Genomic DNA, 15,872 nt, shown 5'->3' with positions numbered 1-15,872 from the left:
AAATTTCTGTTATATATATTAATCTGATTAAATTTCTGTAACATATGCTAACTGGTTTTAGAAATAAATATTATTATTTTCTAAGATTTATAACTCCGCATAATAATTTCTCGAAAGGATGAAACTTATATTATTATATTTCTTGTAAGAAGCTCTATTAGAGGATGCTAGTTTAAAATTAATCAGATATTGTTTGACTGTTGTCTCGTTGTGAAGATTTCCCTACTAGAAGGGGGGACAGTCCTGTCCACGGGACCGTCGCACAAGGCGTGCTCTTCCAATAGATATTGTAATTCTGGATATGGGAAGTGTAATTTGCCTCCTTCGGCCGAAATGCGGGGCGGGTTGCTTCGGTTTAGGACCAACCCATTAAGCTCACATGTGGTAAGTATTAAACCGGACGTACAGATACCATGGGTACAGTGTGCACGGGTAACGCAAATATGGATATGAGAAACATGGGTGTGAGAAACTTGGGCGTGAGAACTACCCCAACCGTGGAGCTGCTAACACTCTAAAATATCTATAATTTAGATAACTGTCATAAATTCGAATCTGGCCCACCTTAAGATATTGCTAAATTGTCTCGAACGCTATTGCCCTTGATTTACTCCCCGCGGGCACGTTCAGAACACTTTCCGCTCTGAGACCGGAGGAATCACACCAGCTATAGGACGACCAAATGCCATTCTTACCCTTCTCTATTATCCATAGTTTGAGGAGAGAGTTGGATGGTACAGACGCCGAAATTCTGACCTGGGGATGTGAAGGCTATAATGACTGCATAGAGCAATGGAGTGAAACATGCAATACACTTGTGGTAATCTGCTCCTGACGAGTTTTGCTTGGCTGTCAATATTGACCCTTTGCAGGGCGCGATGGTCCGGGTCACATCAGCCGATGAAGCAGCCATAGTCGTCCGTTTTGCCACACGCCATGACGTTCCTTTCGCAGTCAAAGGAGGAGGTTATTCTACCAGCGGCGCATCCACAACTCATGGCGGTATCGTGTTGGACCTATCCAGGCTTCGGGAGGTCCATGTGTATCCAGACTCCTTGGTTCTCGCTGCCCAAGGTGGGGCGTTGTGGAAAGATGTAGATGTTGCAGCCGCACAGTATAAGCTTGCAGTGGTCGGAAGCACACTTAACCAGATTGGAGCTGCTGGAGCAACATTAGGAGGAGGCTATGGATGGTTGACCGGCGAGTACGGTCTCGCGATTGATAACTTACTTTGGGTGAGGTTGATCTTGGCCGATGGCACTACAGTGGTAGCATCAGAAGAGCAACACCCAGACTTGTTTTGGGCCATTCGGGGGGCCGGTCAAAGCTTTGGAGTAGCTGTTGAGTTGGGCCTCCGAGCACACATACAAGATCACCATGTATTTGCTGGTACTCTCCTCTTCACCCCGGACAAGTTACCTACGCTTGTCAATTTCGCCAATCAGTTCGAGACTATCACCGACGGTAGGCAGGGTTTCTGGTTTGGTTTCACTATGCAGCCGTCTATGACTCAATGCTCCGTTTTGGTGGTGGTATTCTATAATGGCACTCAGGTTGCCGCACAAAAGTTCTTTTCTCCGATTTTGTCGCTCGAGTCCTTAAATAATGGAACGCAGATGCTCCCGTACGATAGCCTCAACAGTGTACTAGACAGGGAGAGTCTTGTGGCGCACCGAGGACACCGTTCAAGGGTCGATATTAAGTATCCTGCCGATATGAGTGTGGGTCCTCGAAAGAGCCTTAGAGGTTCAAATATCACGCTTCCTCTGGATGTCGCTTTTGTGCTGTCAATATACGAGGCGTTTGATAGTGTGTTGAGAAACTACCCGCAGACAAGGGAGAGTAGGCTGCTTTTTGAGCTCTTGCCGAATTCACAACTTGCTAAAGTTCCTAATGATGCCACAGCGTATGCCAGTCGCGGTCATTACTACAACGTCAGCACCCTCTTTGAATGGAATGAAGCACATCTTGATGACAAGATCCGCTCGCTACAGAAGAATCTGATGGACCGGATTGGAGTACTCGCGGGGATTGAAAGGCAGCCGAATTACAACATGTCCGAACATGGAACCGGGTTATATGCGAATTATGCTGGTATGTTGCAGGGAGTTACCTCCTCCAATCACTGTCGTCGATGCTTAGATGTGTCGAGAGGGCCGAAATAATTTCTCATCATCTATAGGTCATGATGTGCCGATCAAGCGAATATTTGGAGAGAACCTTCCCCGTCTGCGGGAATTGAAGAAAAAGTACGACCCACATAATACGTTTAGAAAATGGCACGACCTGAACGCGCTTGTCGATTCTCCGGAATGACGCGTCAGATATATTGATCAGATGATTTTTATGCCCATGCCGTTCACTTTTCAGATCGTTTTTTATCTTCTGTCAGTCGATATGACGTTGCCTCCACTAGACGTGTTAGTATTCGACGCTGAAGTACGTTTTTCCAAAAGTAAGGAGCTATTACTCCGTGTTGTTAGTCGGATCTTGCTCATATGCAAGGCCGATGTAGTTATTGAGTAGATGCGTTGCGCTCCAAGAGCATCGGCCAGTATTCCTTGATTGCAGTCCCGTTTCAATGAGTGCAATCCAGCATATGTCATCGACACGCCTATGTATATATATCACAGAGGTGCGGCCCATAGACAATTTGACCGCGCTGGGCAAGCAGCTGGCCCAGACTATGCGAACTGTGACTTTCTAATGGCCAGGTCCGCTGAAATGGCTTGTTATGATGTCATGCGATAGCTACATGTAAAATAGGGAGAATCGCTGGCGTCTGGATGCGTTGGGAAAACTAGATATTGCGGCTGTGCCAAATCCGGTCGTGTAGGGTGGGTCATATGACCTGTGGCCTCGTGTCTTTTCTAGATATTTACTTTCCTCCAAAATCGCCGGAGTAAGGTTTTCCATTATGGCTTGTGACTCAGCTTTACCTTGCGGGCGTAACTTACACCGTTCAGTAGTTCAGGTGATACTCCTCTCCTAGCACCGCTCGTTGAGGTCTGGGGTGAACTAGGGAAGAGCCCGTATATCCCGCCACTGACGTTGAACCCAACAAGATGTAGCTATCGCTGCAACTCCGCGATGACCGTATTCTAATGTCACATCTCGGATTCTCAAAGTACGACCCTGACCTTGCTACTAATAGGCTTTTTAGGAAGCTTCCGATTGCATGACTGACGACGTCTATCCCCTCATCTCGAATCTTAGTTTCTCTTCAGAACCTAACAGACCTATTTCTTCTTTCGGAGCTACGACATCCTCGGCTCCGAGGAATGATCGATGACATGTCGGCAGACCCCTCACGCGAACGTATAGAAGATACTGGAGGCCTTTAAGTAGTGCTATGAATCACCAACACATTCCATGCATCGTCCATTATACAGTACTGTAGCGATAGCCAAAAGTATAGTTCATTTCCTACAGAAAGACCTCCAAAACGGCAACATGGACGGCTTCCGCACCGACACACACCTCGTTCGTGACTTTGAGCACGTGCAACGCAGCGATGGCTCCCTCGTCGGCGGCAAAAATTCCTCCCTGGGGGAGATGATCGGAGCTCTGTCAGCCAAAGGGATTACCGTACCTCCCGGCTTCGCAACCACGTCCCATGCATACTGGCAATACATCGACACCAATGAGATCCGGAAGCGCCTAGCCGAGCTCATAGCAGACTGGGAATCAGGAAAGGCCCACCTCGCCGAGACTGGTCAAGCAATACGAAAGCTATTCATTCGAGGTAGCTGGCCACCCGATATTGAGACAGCCATCCGCGCCGCATACCGCAGGCTTTCATCCAAAGCAGGCGTCGAAAACGTCAGCGTGGCAGTTCGATCCAGCGCTACAGCCGAGGACCTCCCGGACGCCAGCTTCGCCGGACAGCAGGAATCCTACCTCAACATTGTGGGCGAAGACGCCCTCCTAGAAGCCTGTCGACGATGCTACGCATCGCTCTTCACTGATCGAGCCATCAGTTACCGGCAAGCAAAGGGATTCGATCACCTGCGCATCGCCCTATCCGTCGGCGTGCAGCGCATGGTCCGCTCCGATGCCGGCGGCTCGGGGGTAATGTTTTCCATCGACACTGAAACAGGCTTCGACAATGTCGTCCTCATCAACGCAGCCTGGGGCCTGGGCGAGAACGTCGTCCAGGGCACTGTCGACCCAGATGAGTACCAAGTCTTCAAACCTCTCCTCTCGGATGGCTACGTCGTACCCATCATCGACAAAAAGCGCGGCGATAAATCCATCAAGATGATATATGGCAACGACCAGACTCCCACGAGGAACGTGCCAACCTCAAAAGCTGAACGCGCCTCATTGGTCCTCCATGATCCCGAAATTCTCCAACTCGCCCGATGGGCCTGCACCATCGAAACCCACTATGGCTGCCCAATGGACATGGAATGGGCCAAGGACGGTCTCACCAACCAGCTCTTCATAGTCCAAGCCCGACCTGAAACCGTCCACTCCCGCCGTGACGCGACCGCGGCCTTTAAGACGTACAAGATTGGTCATAAGGGCTGCACCCTGACTACTGGACTAGCGGTCGGCGATGCCGCCGTCTCCGGTCGTCTCTGTCTGATCGAGTCCGCGCACGAGATGGACAAGTTCATCGACGGCTGCATTCTTGTCACTGCAACGACCGACCCAGACTGGGTGCCAATCATGAAGCGCGCCGCAGCAATTATTACCGACCACGGCGGCCGCACCTCTCATGCGGCTATTGTCAGTCGGGAACTCGGCGTCCCTGCTATCGTGGGCACTCATGATGCGACCTACGTGTTGCACTCGGGGCAAGACGTGACAGTCTCGTGTGCCGAAAGCGATCAGGGCTTCGTCTATGATGGTATTTCAGAGATTATCACTGAGACAGTAGACATGAGCGGACTCCTCGCCAGCCGAACAAAGGTGATGCTGAATCTGGCCAACCCGGCCGCCGCATACCGCTGGTGGCGACTCCCTGCCGATGGAATCGGCCTGGCGCGGATGGAGTTCGTAGTGACCAACGCCATTCGAGTTCATCCGATGGCGCTGGTGAATTTTGACCGGCTGCAGGATGTCCAGGCCAAGGCAGAGATTGATCGATTAACGGCCGGGTACGAGCACAAGCCTGAGTACTTCGTAGACAAGCTGGCCCATGGCTTCGCGGCACTCTGCGCTGCGGTGTATCCTAAGCCGGCGATTCTGCGGATGAGCGACTTCAAGACGAACGAATATGCAAGACTAGTTGGGGGAAAGGAGTTCGAGCCTAAAGAGGAGAATCCGATGATTGGGTTCCGGGGGGCATCAAGGTACTACTCGCCGCTGTATCGTGAGGGGTTCGCTTTAGAATGTCGCGCTATTCAGCGACTGCGTGAAGAGATGGGATTCACGAACGCAGTGGTGATGATTCCATTCTGCCGCACAGTAGGCGAAGCGGAAAAGGTATTGCAGGTTCTTGCTGATAATGGGTTGCACCGGGGAGAGCATGGACTGCAGGTGTATGTAATGTGTGAGATTCCGTCGAATGTGGTTCTGGCAGAGCAGTTTGCGGCTCGGTTCGATGGGTTCTCGATCGGGTCAAATGATCTAACGCAGCTGACGCTAGGAGTCGATCGCGATTCAGACGAGCTGGCGGACCTCTTTGATGAGCAGGATGAGGCAGTTAAATCGCTGATTGCGCAGGTCATACGGGTAGCGCGCAGGGCTGGTTGCAAGGTGGGCATATGTGGACAGGCACCGAGCGATCATCCTGATTTCGCGCGCTTCTTGGTCGAGGCGGGAATTGACTCCGTCTCGGTGATTCCTGATAGTTTTGTGAAGGTGAAGCAGCATGTGATAGCCAGTGAGACGAGGAGGGAAGCAGAGAAACAGAAGGAGGATGAGTCTGATACATGTGATTTGTGGTGAGACAAAAACATTAATTCGTTACATGAATTTGTTAGCCTATATCAGAAAATTCTCTTCTACCCAACCCATTCCCCGATGGCCTTGTGATGACTTAATTTTCACGCTTCATTCTCCTTAACCCTTTCCACTATCACGTTCAAACTTTTGACTCCCAACTCAACCGCCTCTCTTTCCCCTGTCCTCAAGTCCAATCTCACCTCCTCCACCACTCCCTCCCTCCCCACCACAACCGGCCACGAACAACAACATTTCCAATCCTCCCTCCAACAACTCACTGTCCACACCCTCCTGTTGTCTCTCACCATTGCGGCCGCAAGACTCCCAGCTACAGCCCCAATTCCCCACGGCGCACCTCCTTTCCCAGCAACAATAGCCTTCGATTTTCGCTCAATCTTACTCTCCACCTCCAATCTTTTCTGGATAGAATTTCCTTCCTCTCCATAGGGAGACAGTAACCCAGAGCATATAATAACCTGACTCTCATTTCCCCGTACACCAATTACATACCCCTCTGTCTCCTCCATTTTGGTCCCAAGGACATGGGATACCTCACCTCGTAGCCTTAGGGAATCCAAGCACGTCCCCGTCCCAATGACTTGTCTACGGGGCAGGCTAGCAATATCCTGCGCCAGTGTGGTGAGTAAATCGACGGGGTTAGCAACCACTAGGATAACGGTGCGTGGGGAAAATGGGCGCATTTCGTTGAGAATGCTTTTCAGGATACTGAATTTGTGATAGAGGTGTTGGAGAGTGGTTTCTCCTATACATTATATTCATCCTCATTAGCCGGGACCTCTACCTTTGCTGTTACAAAAATCCACTTTCAACATGAAATTGAAGGGGTTGAGGTTGTACCAGGCGTATGTCTCGCTCCTGCAGTGATAATCACCACGTCTGCCTGACTCGCCTCGCGATGCGTGGCTGCCTGGACTTGTGTCACGGAACCGTGAACGAGTGCCGCGTCAGAGAGATCGTTGACTTGGGCATCACGGAGGGTAGATTTGATGTCCACGAGGAGAAGGGTTGCAGGTATGCGTTGGTGGATTATAGAGAGAGCTGTTGAAGCAACCACGGAGCCAAGGCCAATTAGGGCTATTGTCGGCATTTTTGCGTTTTCTTCGTGTTGCTGTACTTAATATCTGTGGCGCCCAGGTATAATTCGGCTTCCGATTAAAGCGTTTACAGACTGCTAGAGATGCGAAGTGAGCCGTGAGGATGGATGAAATATAGGGTCAGTGAGGAGAGCTCGTGTTGCGGTGCCATGGTTACGGGGTGACTCGGGGTGGAAGTTAGTTTCCTGGAACGAAATCTGGACAAAGAAGTGCTTGGTCATTGCTCTATCCTCTACGGGTATGGTTACATGATAAGCATTACATACGTCATCATAGACAAATAACAACTGTCTTTAACTTTGCGAGCTTTGTCTGGAATCTGCAAAGTGAAGTACGCCGCTTTCGGCCTAGCTCCACCACGTACAAGCATTCCGGCTCACTCGGCTCGAGACTAGCCAGTCATCGCTTGCGGCGCATGGTAAGCCACGATATCCCTCTGGGTATGCAGTTGACGATCAGAGTCGGTTTCGAAGTGAAAAGTTCTTTATGTTTAGGGAAGTGTGAGTTTCTGGACTTAGCGTTACTTCAGCGAGTATTTGTCCACAATATATAATATGTATCCATCAAAGAAAAACGGTCGATTGAGGTTGCTTTTGCTGGCATAGATGTTTAGAGTTACTCCAGGATCGAAAGCGGTGGGCTAAAGAAGCGCGCGATACGAATACGCTTCAAAGCCCGTCACCAATCTTTTGTCGTCTTTACGTGACGCATGAGTAATTTCTTTGAATATTACAAGCAGAGCAACATATTAACCCTGGCACATTTAAGCTAATATGTCGATCCTTAGCGCCCGACTGGTGTCTACTAGTATATCGCTGTGGCAATCGAATGGGTTGTTTGATATCACCTAAGATGTCAGTAATCACGTATGGCAAATTTGATCAGGGTGATAGAGCGCACATAGTAATGACCAATACAGGAGGCCTGAGCTCCGCTTTTTTCTCACCAGCCCGATCTTTACCTACGCAGCGGCCACCCCTGTATCTCTATGGTGGTAGTCACGTCAACAGTCGGTATAGTGTACCACTATGGAGACGGTCTGTTCTATCTATGCATTGTGATAGACTAGACAGGCCATATCCCTGGATATTTTAACAGAAGAACACATATATTTGACTGTAATAGTTGGATTTTCTGCCAATCCTTGTTGTCATGCGCAGTTCCGCGGATCTGGTCAGTAATCAGATGAGAGCATACTTACCAAGCTTATCCCCAAAGAATTGCCACATTTATGGAGAGAAGAAAAGAACGCAAGGAGCCACGTTGAGCTGTTGTGAATTGAGATTTAATGAGTGAACATTATACAGAAGGTTCTCTCAAGTTAATTGGCAACTAGACAGCATTTTAATCGCCTGCGTTATAGCCCGCCTCCTCTCGGGCCAGCTTATAGATAGCTTTACCCCGAGGCTCGAAGTAATCCCCTCGAGACATTTTTGATGCCAGATAAAACCAGCTGACTGCATTCCCGACAGTAGTATACTTATCAAGCAGTCTCTTCAACGCAGGCGCTGCCTTGTGCTGGGAAATTTTCTCATTACTAAAGATACGAGAAAGATGCCGAGCTATGGCACACTCATCCCCTTTGTTGACTAGTATAATATGGTCTGATTCATGCATGAAAGGGAGCAACTCTGCATCTCTGGTAGTAATGATCGGTGTCCCCTTTTAGATGGCTCTGAGGAGCATTTCAGGGGTCCCATGCAATGTGGACAGCTGCACAAGCGCTCTTGCGTGTGTGATCCGGGCGTTCCACATTTGGTCCGCAGCCCCGATTGGAATGATGCAAACGGACGTAGACAGGCTCTCGCTGCTGTTGATTTGAGACATGACCGCATTGTAGAAAGGGGAGCTTTCTGGGGTACGGGAGGGACCACGGTGACAAATCAACAACTTCAGAACTGGCTGTCCCGGACGCTCCTTGACACATGTGTCGTAAAGCCTCTGATACGAGTAAAGAAGGTAAAGAGTACCGTTACCAGGTCTAAACTGGGACAGATGGAGGATATATTGCTCTATATGAAGGGAGAGTCTTAGCGATATATGTAGCGCTCCGACAGTGGGATTGTTACCTTCTGGATAGTGTATAGTAGATACCTGCAGATTTCTACAGATGGAGCTGAGCTCCCTTCCATAGAAGCCAATGTCCCAGCCAGTCAAAGGCTTGTTCTGACCATCAAGTCTACACCAGTATTAGCATGGGTCCAGATTATATATGGAGCTTTAGGATTAATACTGGTCAACGGAATATTGTATGTAGCTGACATTTGCCTCGGGCACAACACGCGGCGCAAGTTCCTTCGGAAGTAGCAATACTAGCAGATCAACATGAGCTAACCTGGTTCGGATATAGTCCTATGCTCGGGATTACGGGCTATTGTAGTCCTGAAGCGGGTTTCCTTGAGTGTAAAGACTACTCTTAAATATGACAGGCCACTCGGGATCCTGCTGCTTTGAGAGTAGAGCCAATGTCAAAAGTGGCGCACTGTCAACAATTACTATATTGACGGCCTCCTCCGCGCGAGGCCGAAGGAGCCTGTTCTGGCACAGCCAGTGCCTTCTCGCGTTAGTGTAGGCAAAGTCCAGGATCAATAACTCATCATTAACAGTAATAACTGACAGTAGATTACCTAGTCCCTCCAAGATGTCTTGCATCTTCCGGATGAGAGGAACCATTCCCGGTCGAGGCTTCGGCACAAACCTGTGTGATGATGTTAAAATTTCAATCAAGCGAGTTTTCGAAAACGATGCAGATGTATACCATTTGACTTGAACTCTGAGCCTGTTGCTGAACCGTGCAAGAGCATGCCGGGTAGGAACGTCGGGTTTGCCCTGACACGTCATACTAAAAAAGGCGATCTTCACCTCGCTTTCCCTCAGGTTTTGGGCATAATGTTGAGCCACAGACCACATTGCAGGTTTGACTGTCTTCTTGTAGTCTTCTAGACAAGCAAGATATATATAGTAGCCTCTATCTACATCCACTGAGCCATCATAATTTATATGATTATGGAGTATATGGTTAATGCCGAAGGATCTGTACAACATCAGTTTTTACGCTTATTCTAAAGATAACACTGACTGTATGCACTTTCACACCATTGAATCTGCCTGCTTATCGAGTTTCTTCTTATACTACCCAGCATAGGTCGCCAGCTCGCCTTTATCGGTATGTTGTCTTTCACGGTCCTTGTATTCAAGTACCAAGGGCACAATGTCAAGCTCGCGCCACAGCCGCGAGCATAATAATGGACACCAGGAAGCAAGAGATTGGTGAAGAGCAGCGCTGACTATTTTCCCCGCATGCTTTTCTCTGTATTCTTTCAGCTCTGCAATTATCGCGTCAGTTGCATGGTCTGATACATCGGAACGGGGAGCGTGCCAAGAACACACGAAGAAATCAACGAGATCTGTTGAATTCCGGATGACAATTGCAACTCTTCCGCCAGTATTGTCCCAGATAAGTTCCGAAATTCCAGCGTAGATGACCTGGGACATGCTGTTAGAGATTCAGTTTATGTGTAAGAAGCCGACGTATCAACACACATTGAGTGGTCTCCCAGACCAAGCATCTGCGTTGTACCTTGAACTAGCGGTGCTCATTTCTTTAGGGGCAGTTGGCGTCTTGTTGCTCGATTTTTTTATGGACTCCCGGCCGGGTAAAATGCAATTCTCACTATGTGTAATGCCACCGCTAGTTTCTTCTTCAATGTAAGACCTAGTTACAAATAAGCGAAACTTGCTGGGTTACAGGTACATTTATACGCGGTATTGCCTTAGGTGTTGCTTCCCGTACTCTCAAGGATATTGTTGTTGCTGAACGCCGGCCAGAGACAAGGAAGCTTTCGGCAATCCCAAGGAATCAGACAGAAACTCCCCCTCTGTCTTGACGTAAAAGTGACCCCTCAACTGATAACAAGGACACTTTATGACATCAAAATAATTAGAGTTCATTCATTCGAAAGGACAGCCACGCATAGTCCGCCCGGCGTCAGTAAGGTGGCAAGATTTCGGAACGGTTGCGGAAGCATAGGTATTATTTCGGCCAGGTGGGTAGCTGGGTCTTACGTCCTTGTATGATCTAAAGGTAAGGGTAGAGAAACGATCAACATAGAATTATTGATTCGTCGGATTAGGAAGTTCAAGGTTGCACCTGCGACATCATTGAAGAAGTTATACCAAGGCGTGGATACGTGTGGAAGCAGATGGCAAGGGTTCTTTGCGAATCTTTGAAACAAGCCTCCAAAAAGGTAATCATCCCTTTATTAGTGACCGTGGATGGGATGAACTACCCCTATAACTATTTGAATCTTGACGCTTATGGAATCGGTTTCCGTACTCGACAATTGTGCCAGTTTCGGCACGTGAAAGTACATCATCACTTCAAAGGCGTTATGGACTTTGCGGGCGCAGAATAAGAATCTCGTGTCGCAACGCCAAGAGTTATCCTGCTCTATGGACTGCCCAGGGAAGATTGTGATTGCTACCGTCCGAAGATAATGATACTACAGTCGGTTAGAACCATTTTGACACTGCATTTGGTCAACAATAAGCTTCCCCGTTAACCTCCTGAAGCCACCGCTTAATGCCGGTCCGTCCACGCCATTGTGGGCATCTACAGCAGCCAGCCCATGAGGAGCAGCTGAACGATAAATCATATCCCAAGTAGCACTATTCTGAACTCCTTCCGTCATTAAAGCAAGATTGATCAAGATACTGCGCATATTATTCATGCTGATAATGATTCAATGCGACGAAAACACATTGGCGGAGTGCCCGCCAGCGTCAACCACGAAGTCATCATTACTATCGATGGATGCCAGCAGAGATATTGTGAGATCTTGAATATCAGGCACACAAGATAAAACAATAATTCTCCGACGCTTTAGTCGTAGAAATAGAGAATTCTGAGGTGGAGAACATAGCCGTCTTCGGCATTTGCGCTGCTTTTGTTAACCCCCCCGGTCTCGGCGTGTCTGTCGAGGGCATATATGAGGGATGTTGGCAGTTTGGCATCTTGAAGAAGATGCACAGCAGCGGCGAGGGAGCCAACACCATTTCTTACAAGCCCACCTCGAGCACATGTTGGTAAACGCTGATAAGGGGTTGTTTTGTGTGGCATTTTGACTAGTCGACACGGGAGTATGTTCATTAAAAGGCAATGTAATAGAGATCCTTGACCTGGCCACAAACATCTCTGCGCTATAAAGTACAAACTCTGTTCCATGTGCTGAGAATGACCATTCTAAGCCTAATTTTGAGACCTTTTTGGAGATCAATCAGAGCTCTAGGTCTGTAGTGTAGTGTAAGTAGAAGATTCATTGATAATTTAGAAGACGTCTGTTATTACGACTTGACATTTCATTACTTTCTTGTTCTTTGTTGGTATACGTAACTTTTGGAGTATTGACTGGAACAAGCACAACCTGGTTGGAGAGAAAGTGGAGATTGCGTATGATCGCACATACTGAGATTGCGAACATTTTCATACCACGACTCGCTTAAGTTAAATTAAGACCCGGCATGGGTTTCGTACGGTTTCCGGTCTCCAATACTGTCTCTTAAATACTAAAGTTATTGTTTGAGGAATGAATCGAAGAGGACAATTTTGTGTGATTGCATCAGACTCGTTTGCAAGACCCTCAATTCGTGACAGCGTAACATTATCAATTATATAACATGTAGCAGGAAAGGGCTTAAGGCATCACAGATTGCTCAGCCAGCGCAATATAGTGAACTTTCCGTCACTAATGCACACAGGAAGATGAGGTTGTTCGGCAGGGTAAGACCACCCCACCATTCGTGTTGCTTGGCAACCAACCGTTGCTCCTGTGATACTGTACCCGGTGCCCTCCGTAATCGCTGTACCAAGAAACCTACTCTATATGTTGGAGAGATGGTCGCTTACCGCTGGGTCGAATTTGGCGTCCTACCTTCGGCGTCCAGTATCAAACGTGTCCTTGCAAGTGCTGGTGGGACGCGGAAAAAAGGCCTAGCAAAAAGCAAAGGACCAAAGTCCAGAACTACGGGTCTTCTACCATTTAACGTATTTGAGTTCTGTTTCTGTCGGTTGGCTTTTCTGGACGAATGATTTACCCCGGAGAGGTATAATCACTCAAGAAGGAAGGCTTATGTAGATCTTCCGCCTCTTCCGGTCCATCATCGGCAGCAGGAGTGACGGGAAATGCATTACCGAGTGGCGTGGTGTGAAATAGCCCCACTGTATCTGGCTTTCAGGTTTAGACCATACATTAATCAGGTCCGCCTCCTCAAGGCACAGTCCTGATATTCGAAAACTACGACACCGTATTACCCATATTTGCTGTACCACCCGCCCCATCTCCTATTATCAAAAGGACCACGTTTCGCTATATTGGCTCTTATTCTGAGCGTACAGGAGGGTGCCTCTCTGTATGAACACATGTCCTCTCTGTCAGCATCCAACTTTGTTAAATCCTCTTCTTCACAACCGTTCGTGCAAACATGGTTATGTTTGCGGACATTGTGAACAATTTCTGCGAGCAGTGCTCGGCTCTGTCGATATGGACCCTTGGAGTTGTCGTCCGTTGACCGTATTCGTATCGTCCATCCTTGTTAATGTCTTGCGACAACTCCTCTTCAAGAACCCTCACGAGCCGCCAGTGGTTTTTTACTGGGTCCCTTGGATCGGTAGCACCATCAATTATGGCATTGGACCCTATAAGTTTTTCTTCGATCGTCGCGCAAAGGTTCGTTGTGGCCTCAGGAAAAAGCTTCAAACGTCCATGGCTTTCGAGCGAATGGTCCATTTACCCTGCATATACTATGGCGATATATTCACTTTTGTCCTTCTTGGAAACAAGACGACGGTTTATCTGGGTACGAAGGGCAATGATTCTATTCTGAATGGTAGGCTTCGAAATGTCTGTGCGGAGGTTTACTTTCCCCTGACGACACCGGTCTTCGGACGCCATGTCGTCTATGATTGCCCCAATGCCAAGTTAATGGAGCAGAAGAAGGTACTGATGATCTCTGTGGATAACGTGTCTGTATGCCTTCCTTCGTTTACCGTCAATAAGTGGACTTCTGTTGGGCCGAGAATGTGTTGTGGCAAAGGTCATAATCTTACCAGTCCAGGACTTGACTGATCAGCTTTCAACATCCTTCCATCTTGATGGTTTGAAGATGATCACTCCGTCCCATGACTAGTTTGCCGCCTATGCCGTTCACGAAAGTGACTTTTGTTATTACCTAGGCCTATTGTCAATATCCTGGCCTTCAACTAAGCCATCATGTAGCTTCAGTGCAGCTCTCTCTTTATCCTAAATATAGGGCCATGGCGAAGAGGTTTCTGGTTATATTAAGTGATGGAATTCACATAAGAGTACTAACAAAGGATTTGATAAATTTTCAAATATCGAGTCTGTTAGTATGTTTATCTTTCAGCGGGTGTTCAGTATTATATTCTATACAGCCCATTTATTTTTAGAATCTTTAGTATCTCATAAATATCTTTATCTTCTATATACATATCCGTCTATCTTGTACAGCAAGTCAGATCTTTACCAGTGGAAAGAGCAAAATCTGGAGTTATTATAATTCATAGATAACTGTGTTGATGGAAGTGTATATAGGATATAATTATAACTAATATAAAATAAATTAATTTATCAAAAGTTGATTAATAGTTCTTTGAGTATGGTCAGGTATTTATTTGTATTATTAGATTAGTGTTTTATCTGAATAACGCGGTGGGCCATATGCTGTTGTCATTTATAGATGATTTTTTATTCAACTTAGAGTATGTCTTATTGCCCTATTTTGCTATATAGAAAGATGTCCGGCTAGAGTGGTTAACGGCCAGGGTAGGGTAGGTTAATGGAAAGATTTATACCTGCCATCAGGTTAACAGTTAGATATAAGATTTCCTTATACCTAACCACCGAACAGCCAAAAATAGAACAGTTAATTATCTTAATTATTCTTAATACTAAGACTTACCTATTATACTCTTTTAAGTCTTAATACAGGTAAAATATACTCAGGTTAATAATTATTTATCTTAATTATTTATATTTTTACTAATAATTAATATAAGACTAATCTTCTTAATTTTAAAAATAATCAGAAAAAAGAAAACAGCATGCTTTATTTTATTTTTATTTATTTAATTTAATATTATCTCAGATAGTAGTAATAATCAAGTTTATAAAAAAAAATTACTTTTATAATATAAAATAATAGTAAATATATATATTTACAACTCTATTTTAATTATATATTATTAATAAATTATTAATATTTTCTAAATTACTTTTCCAGGCTGGTAAATCTCTCTGAAAATTATTTTATATAATAATAAATAAACTTATTATTTTTTTATATATTTAAAATACTGTCTAAGTAATTATAATAAGTTAAAAACTATAAATTATCTGTATTATTTAATTATAATATTCTATATAACTTTATTTACTTAGTTTATAAAAACCTGTACTTTTTATAATTTATTAATTATAAATATAAAGATTCAGGCAGTATTCTCTAAGTAAGATCTATAAAAAATTTTTATAAATTTTACTAATAATATTATTATAATAATTATAGAATATCTTTATAGAACTTCTTCTTATATTACTTAATAAAATCTGATTATTTATTATATCAGAGATATTTTATATAATAATTACTGGATATTACAAATTCTTACCTGTAAATAAAATTAAAAGATATCTTTAATAAAAATTTACTATTATTAGATATTCCTAATGTTGGGATTCTGGCCCAGGCGCTAGTCCAAAACAGGAAAGCGGTCTAGCGGGGCTAGGCCAATCAGATAATAGGAGGTCTTGTAAAAGGCTTTTACAGAAGACTCCTACTTGGTCA

The 15,872-nt window shown here is 45.9% G+C and overlaps 7 protein-coding genes across 7 annotated transcripts; 4 read left to right on the top strand and 3 right to left on the bottom strand.

The window, feature by feature from the left end:
• Positions 1 to 613: 613 nt before the first annotated feature.
• BO87DRAFT_347275 (FAD-binding oxidoreductase) lies at positions 614 to 2,343 on the top strand. The gene is made up of 4 exons (XM_025620932.1): positions 614 to 820; positions 873 to 1,664; positions 1,704 to 2,094; positions 2,183 to 2,343. Exons 1-4 carry the CDS (start codon positions 683 to 685, stop codon positions 2,314 to 2,316), a joined length of 1,455 nt encoding a protein of 484 aa, XP_025473642.1. The 5' UTR covers positions 614 to 682; the 3' UTR covers positions 2,317 to 2,343.
• Positions 2,344 to 3,398: 1,055 nt separating this feature from the next.
• BO87DRAFT_411448 (phosphoenolpyruvate synthase) lies at positions 3,399 to 5,993 on the top strand (the record flags this gene model as incomplete). The annotated part of the gene is made up of 2 exons (XM_025626445.1): positions 3,399 to 5,833; positions 5,944 to 5,993. The coding sequence occupies exons 1-2, from the start codon at positions 3,454 to 3,456 to the stop codon at positions 5,991 to 5,993; spliced, it is 2,430 nt and encodes an 809-aa protein (XP_025473641.1). The 5' UTR covers positions 3,399 to 3,453.
• A 3-nt stretch (positions 5,994 to 5,996) lies between these two features.
• On the bottom strand, positions 5,997 to 7,153 carry BO87DRAFT_371542 (L-lactate/malate dehydrogenase; the record flags this gene model as incomplete). Its single annotated transcript, XM_025622076.1, has 2 exons — positions 6,754 to 7,153; positions 5,997 to 6,658 (listed from the first exon to the last, which is right to left on the bottom strand). Exons 1-2 carry the CDS (start codon positions 7,001 to 7,003, stop codon positions 5,997 to 5,999), a joined length of 912 nt encoding a protein of 303 aa, XP_025473640.1. The 5' UTR covers positions 7,004 to 7,153.
• A 1,201-nt stretch (positions 7,154 to 8,354) lies between these two features.
• Positions 8,355 to 10,676, bottom strand: BO87DRAFT_411446 (uncharacterized protein; the record flags this gene model as incomplete). Its single annotated transcript, XM_025626444.1, has 8 exons — positions 10,554 to 10,676; positions 10,144 to 10,496; positions 10,084 to 10,088; positions 9,769 to 9,991; positions 9,379 to 9,708; positions 9,244 to 9,345; positions 8,730 to 9,189; positions 8,355 to 8,672 (listed from the first exon to the last, which is right to left on the bottom strand). The coding sequence occupies exons 1-8, from the start codon at positions 10,608 to 10,610 to the stop codon at positions 8,355 to 8,357; spliced, it is 1,848 nt and encodes a 615-aa protein (XP_025473639.1). The 5' UTR covers positions 10,611 to 10,676.
• Positions 10,677 to 11,749: 1,073 nt separating this feature from the next.
• Positions 11,750 to 12,494, bottom strand: BO87DRAFT_243083 (uncharacterized protein). Its single transcript, XM_025618851.1, has 2 exons — positions 12,404 to 12,494; positions 11,750 to 12,300 (listed from the first exon to the last, which is right to left on the bottom strand). The coding sequence occupies exon 2, from the start codon at positions 12,232 to 12,234 to the stop codon at positions 11,893 to 11,895; it is 342 nt and encodes a 113-aa protein (XP_025473638.1). The 5' UTR covers positions 12,235 to 12,300; positions 12,404 to 12,494; the 3' UTR covers positions 11,750 to 11,892.
• A 40-nt stretch (positions 12,495 to 12,534) lies between these two features.
• BO87DRAFT_453666 (uncharacterized protein) lies at positions 12,535 to 13,098 on the top strand (the record flags this gene model as incomplete). The annotated part of the gene is made up of 1 exon (XM_025628543.1): positions 12,535 to 13,098. The coding sequence occupies exon 1, from the start codon at positions 12,772 to 12,774 to the stop codon at positions 13,096 to 13,098; it is 327 nt and encodes a 108-aa protein (XP_025473637.1). The 5' UTR covers positions 12,535 to 12,771.
• A 499-nt stretch (positions 13,099 to 13,597) lies between these two features.
• On the top strand, positions 13,598 to 14,011 carry BO87DRAFT_273425 (uncharacterized protein; the record flags this gene model as incomplete). Its single annotated transcript, XM_025618911.1, has 2 exons — positions 13,598 to 13,735; positions 13,784 to 14,011. Coding segments are annotated over 2 exons (366 nt in total), but the record flags the coding sequence as incomplete, so codon positions are not given.
• Positions 14,012 to 15,872: the final 1,861 nt, after the last annotated feature.

Source organism: Aspergillus neoniger (assembly GCF_003184625.1).
Source record: "Aspergillus neoniger CBS 115656 unplaced genomic scaffold BO87scaffold_94, whole genome shotgun sequence".
Taxonomy (NCBI): Eukaryota; Fungi; Ascomycota; class Eurotiomycetes; order Eurotiales; family Aspergillaceae; genus Aspergillus; species Aspergillus neoniger.
The sequence above is the reverse complement of the archived record's forward strand: the minus strand, read 5'-3'. Positions and strand labels throughout refer to the sequence as shown.

Coding starts and splice junctions, on each gene's coding strand:
- BO87DRAFT_347275 (XM_025620932.1), top strand. CDS start 683: ATGCCATTCTTACCCTTCTCTATTATCCATAGTTTGAGGAGAGAGTTG. Junction 821..872: donor AAACATGCAATACACTTGTG/GTAATCTGCTCC, acceptor GACCCTTTGCAG/GGCGCGATGGTCCGGGTCAC. Junction 1,665..1,703: donor TACTAGACAGGGAGAGTCTT/GTGGCGCACCGA, acceptor GTCGATATTAAG/TATCCTGCCGATATGAGTGT.
- BO87DRAFT_243083 (XM_025618851.1), bottom strand. CDS start 12,234: ATGGAACAGAGTTTGTACTTTATAGCGCAGAGATGTTTGTGGCCAGGT.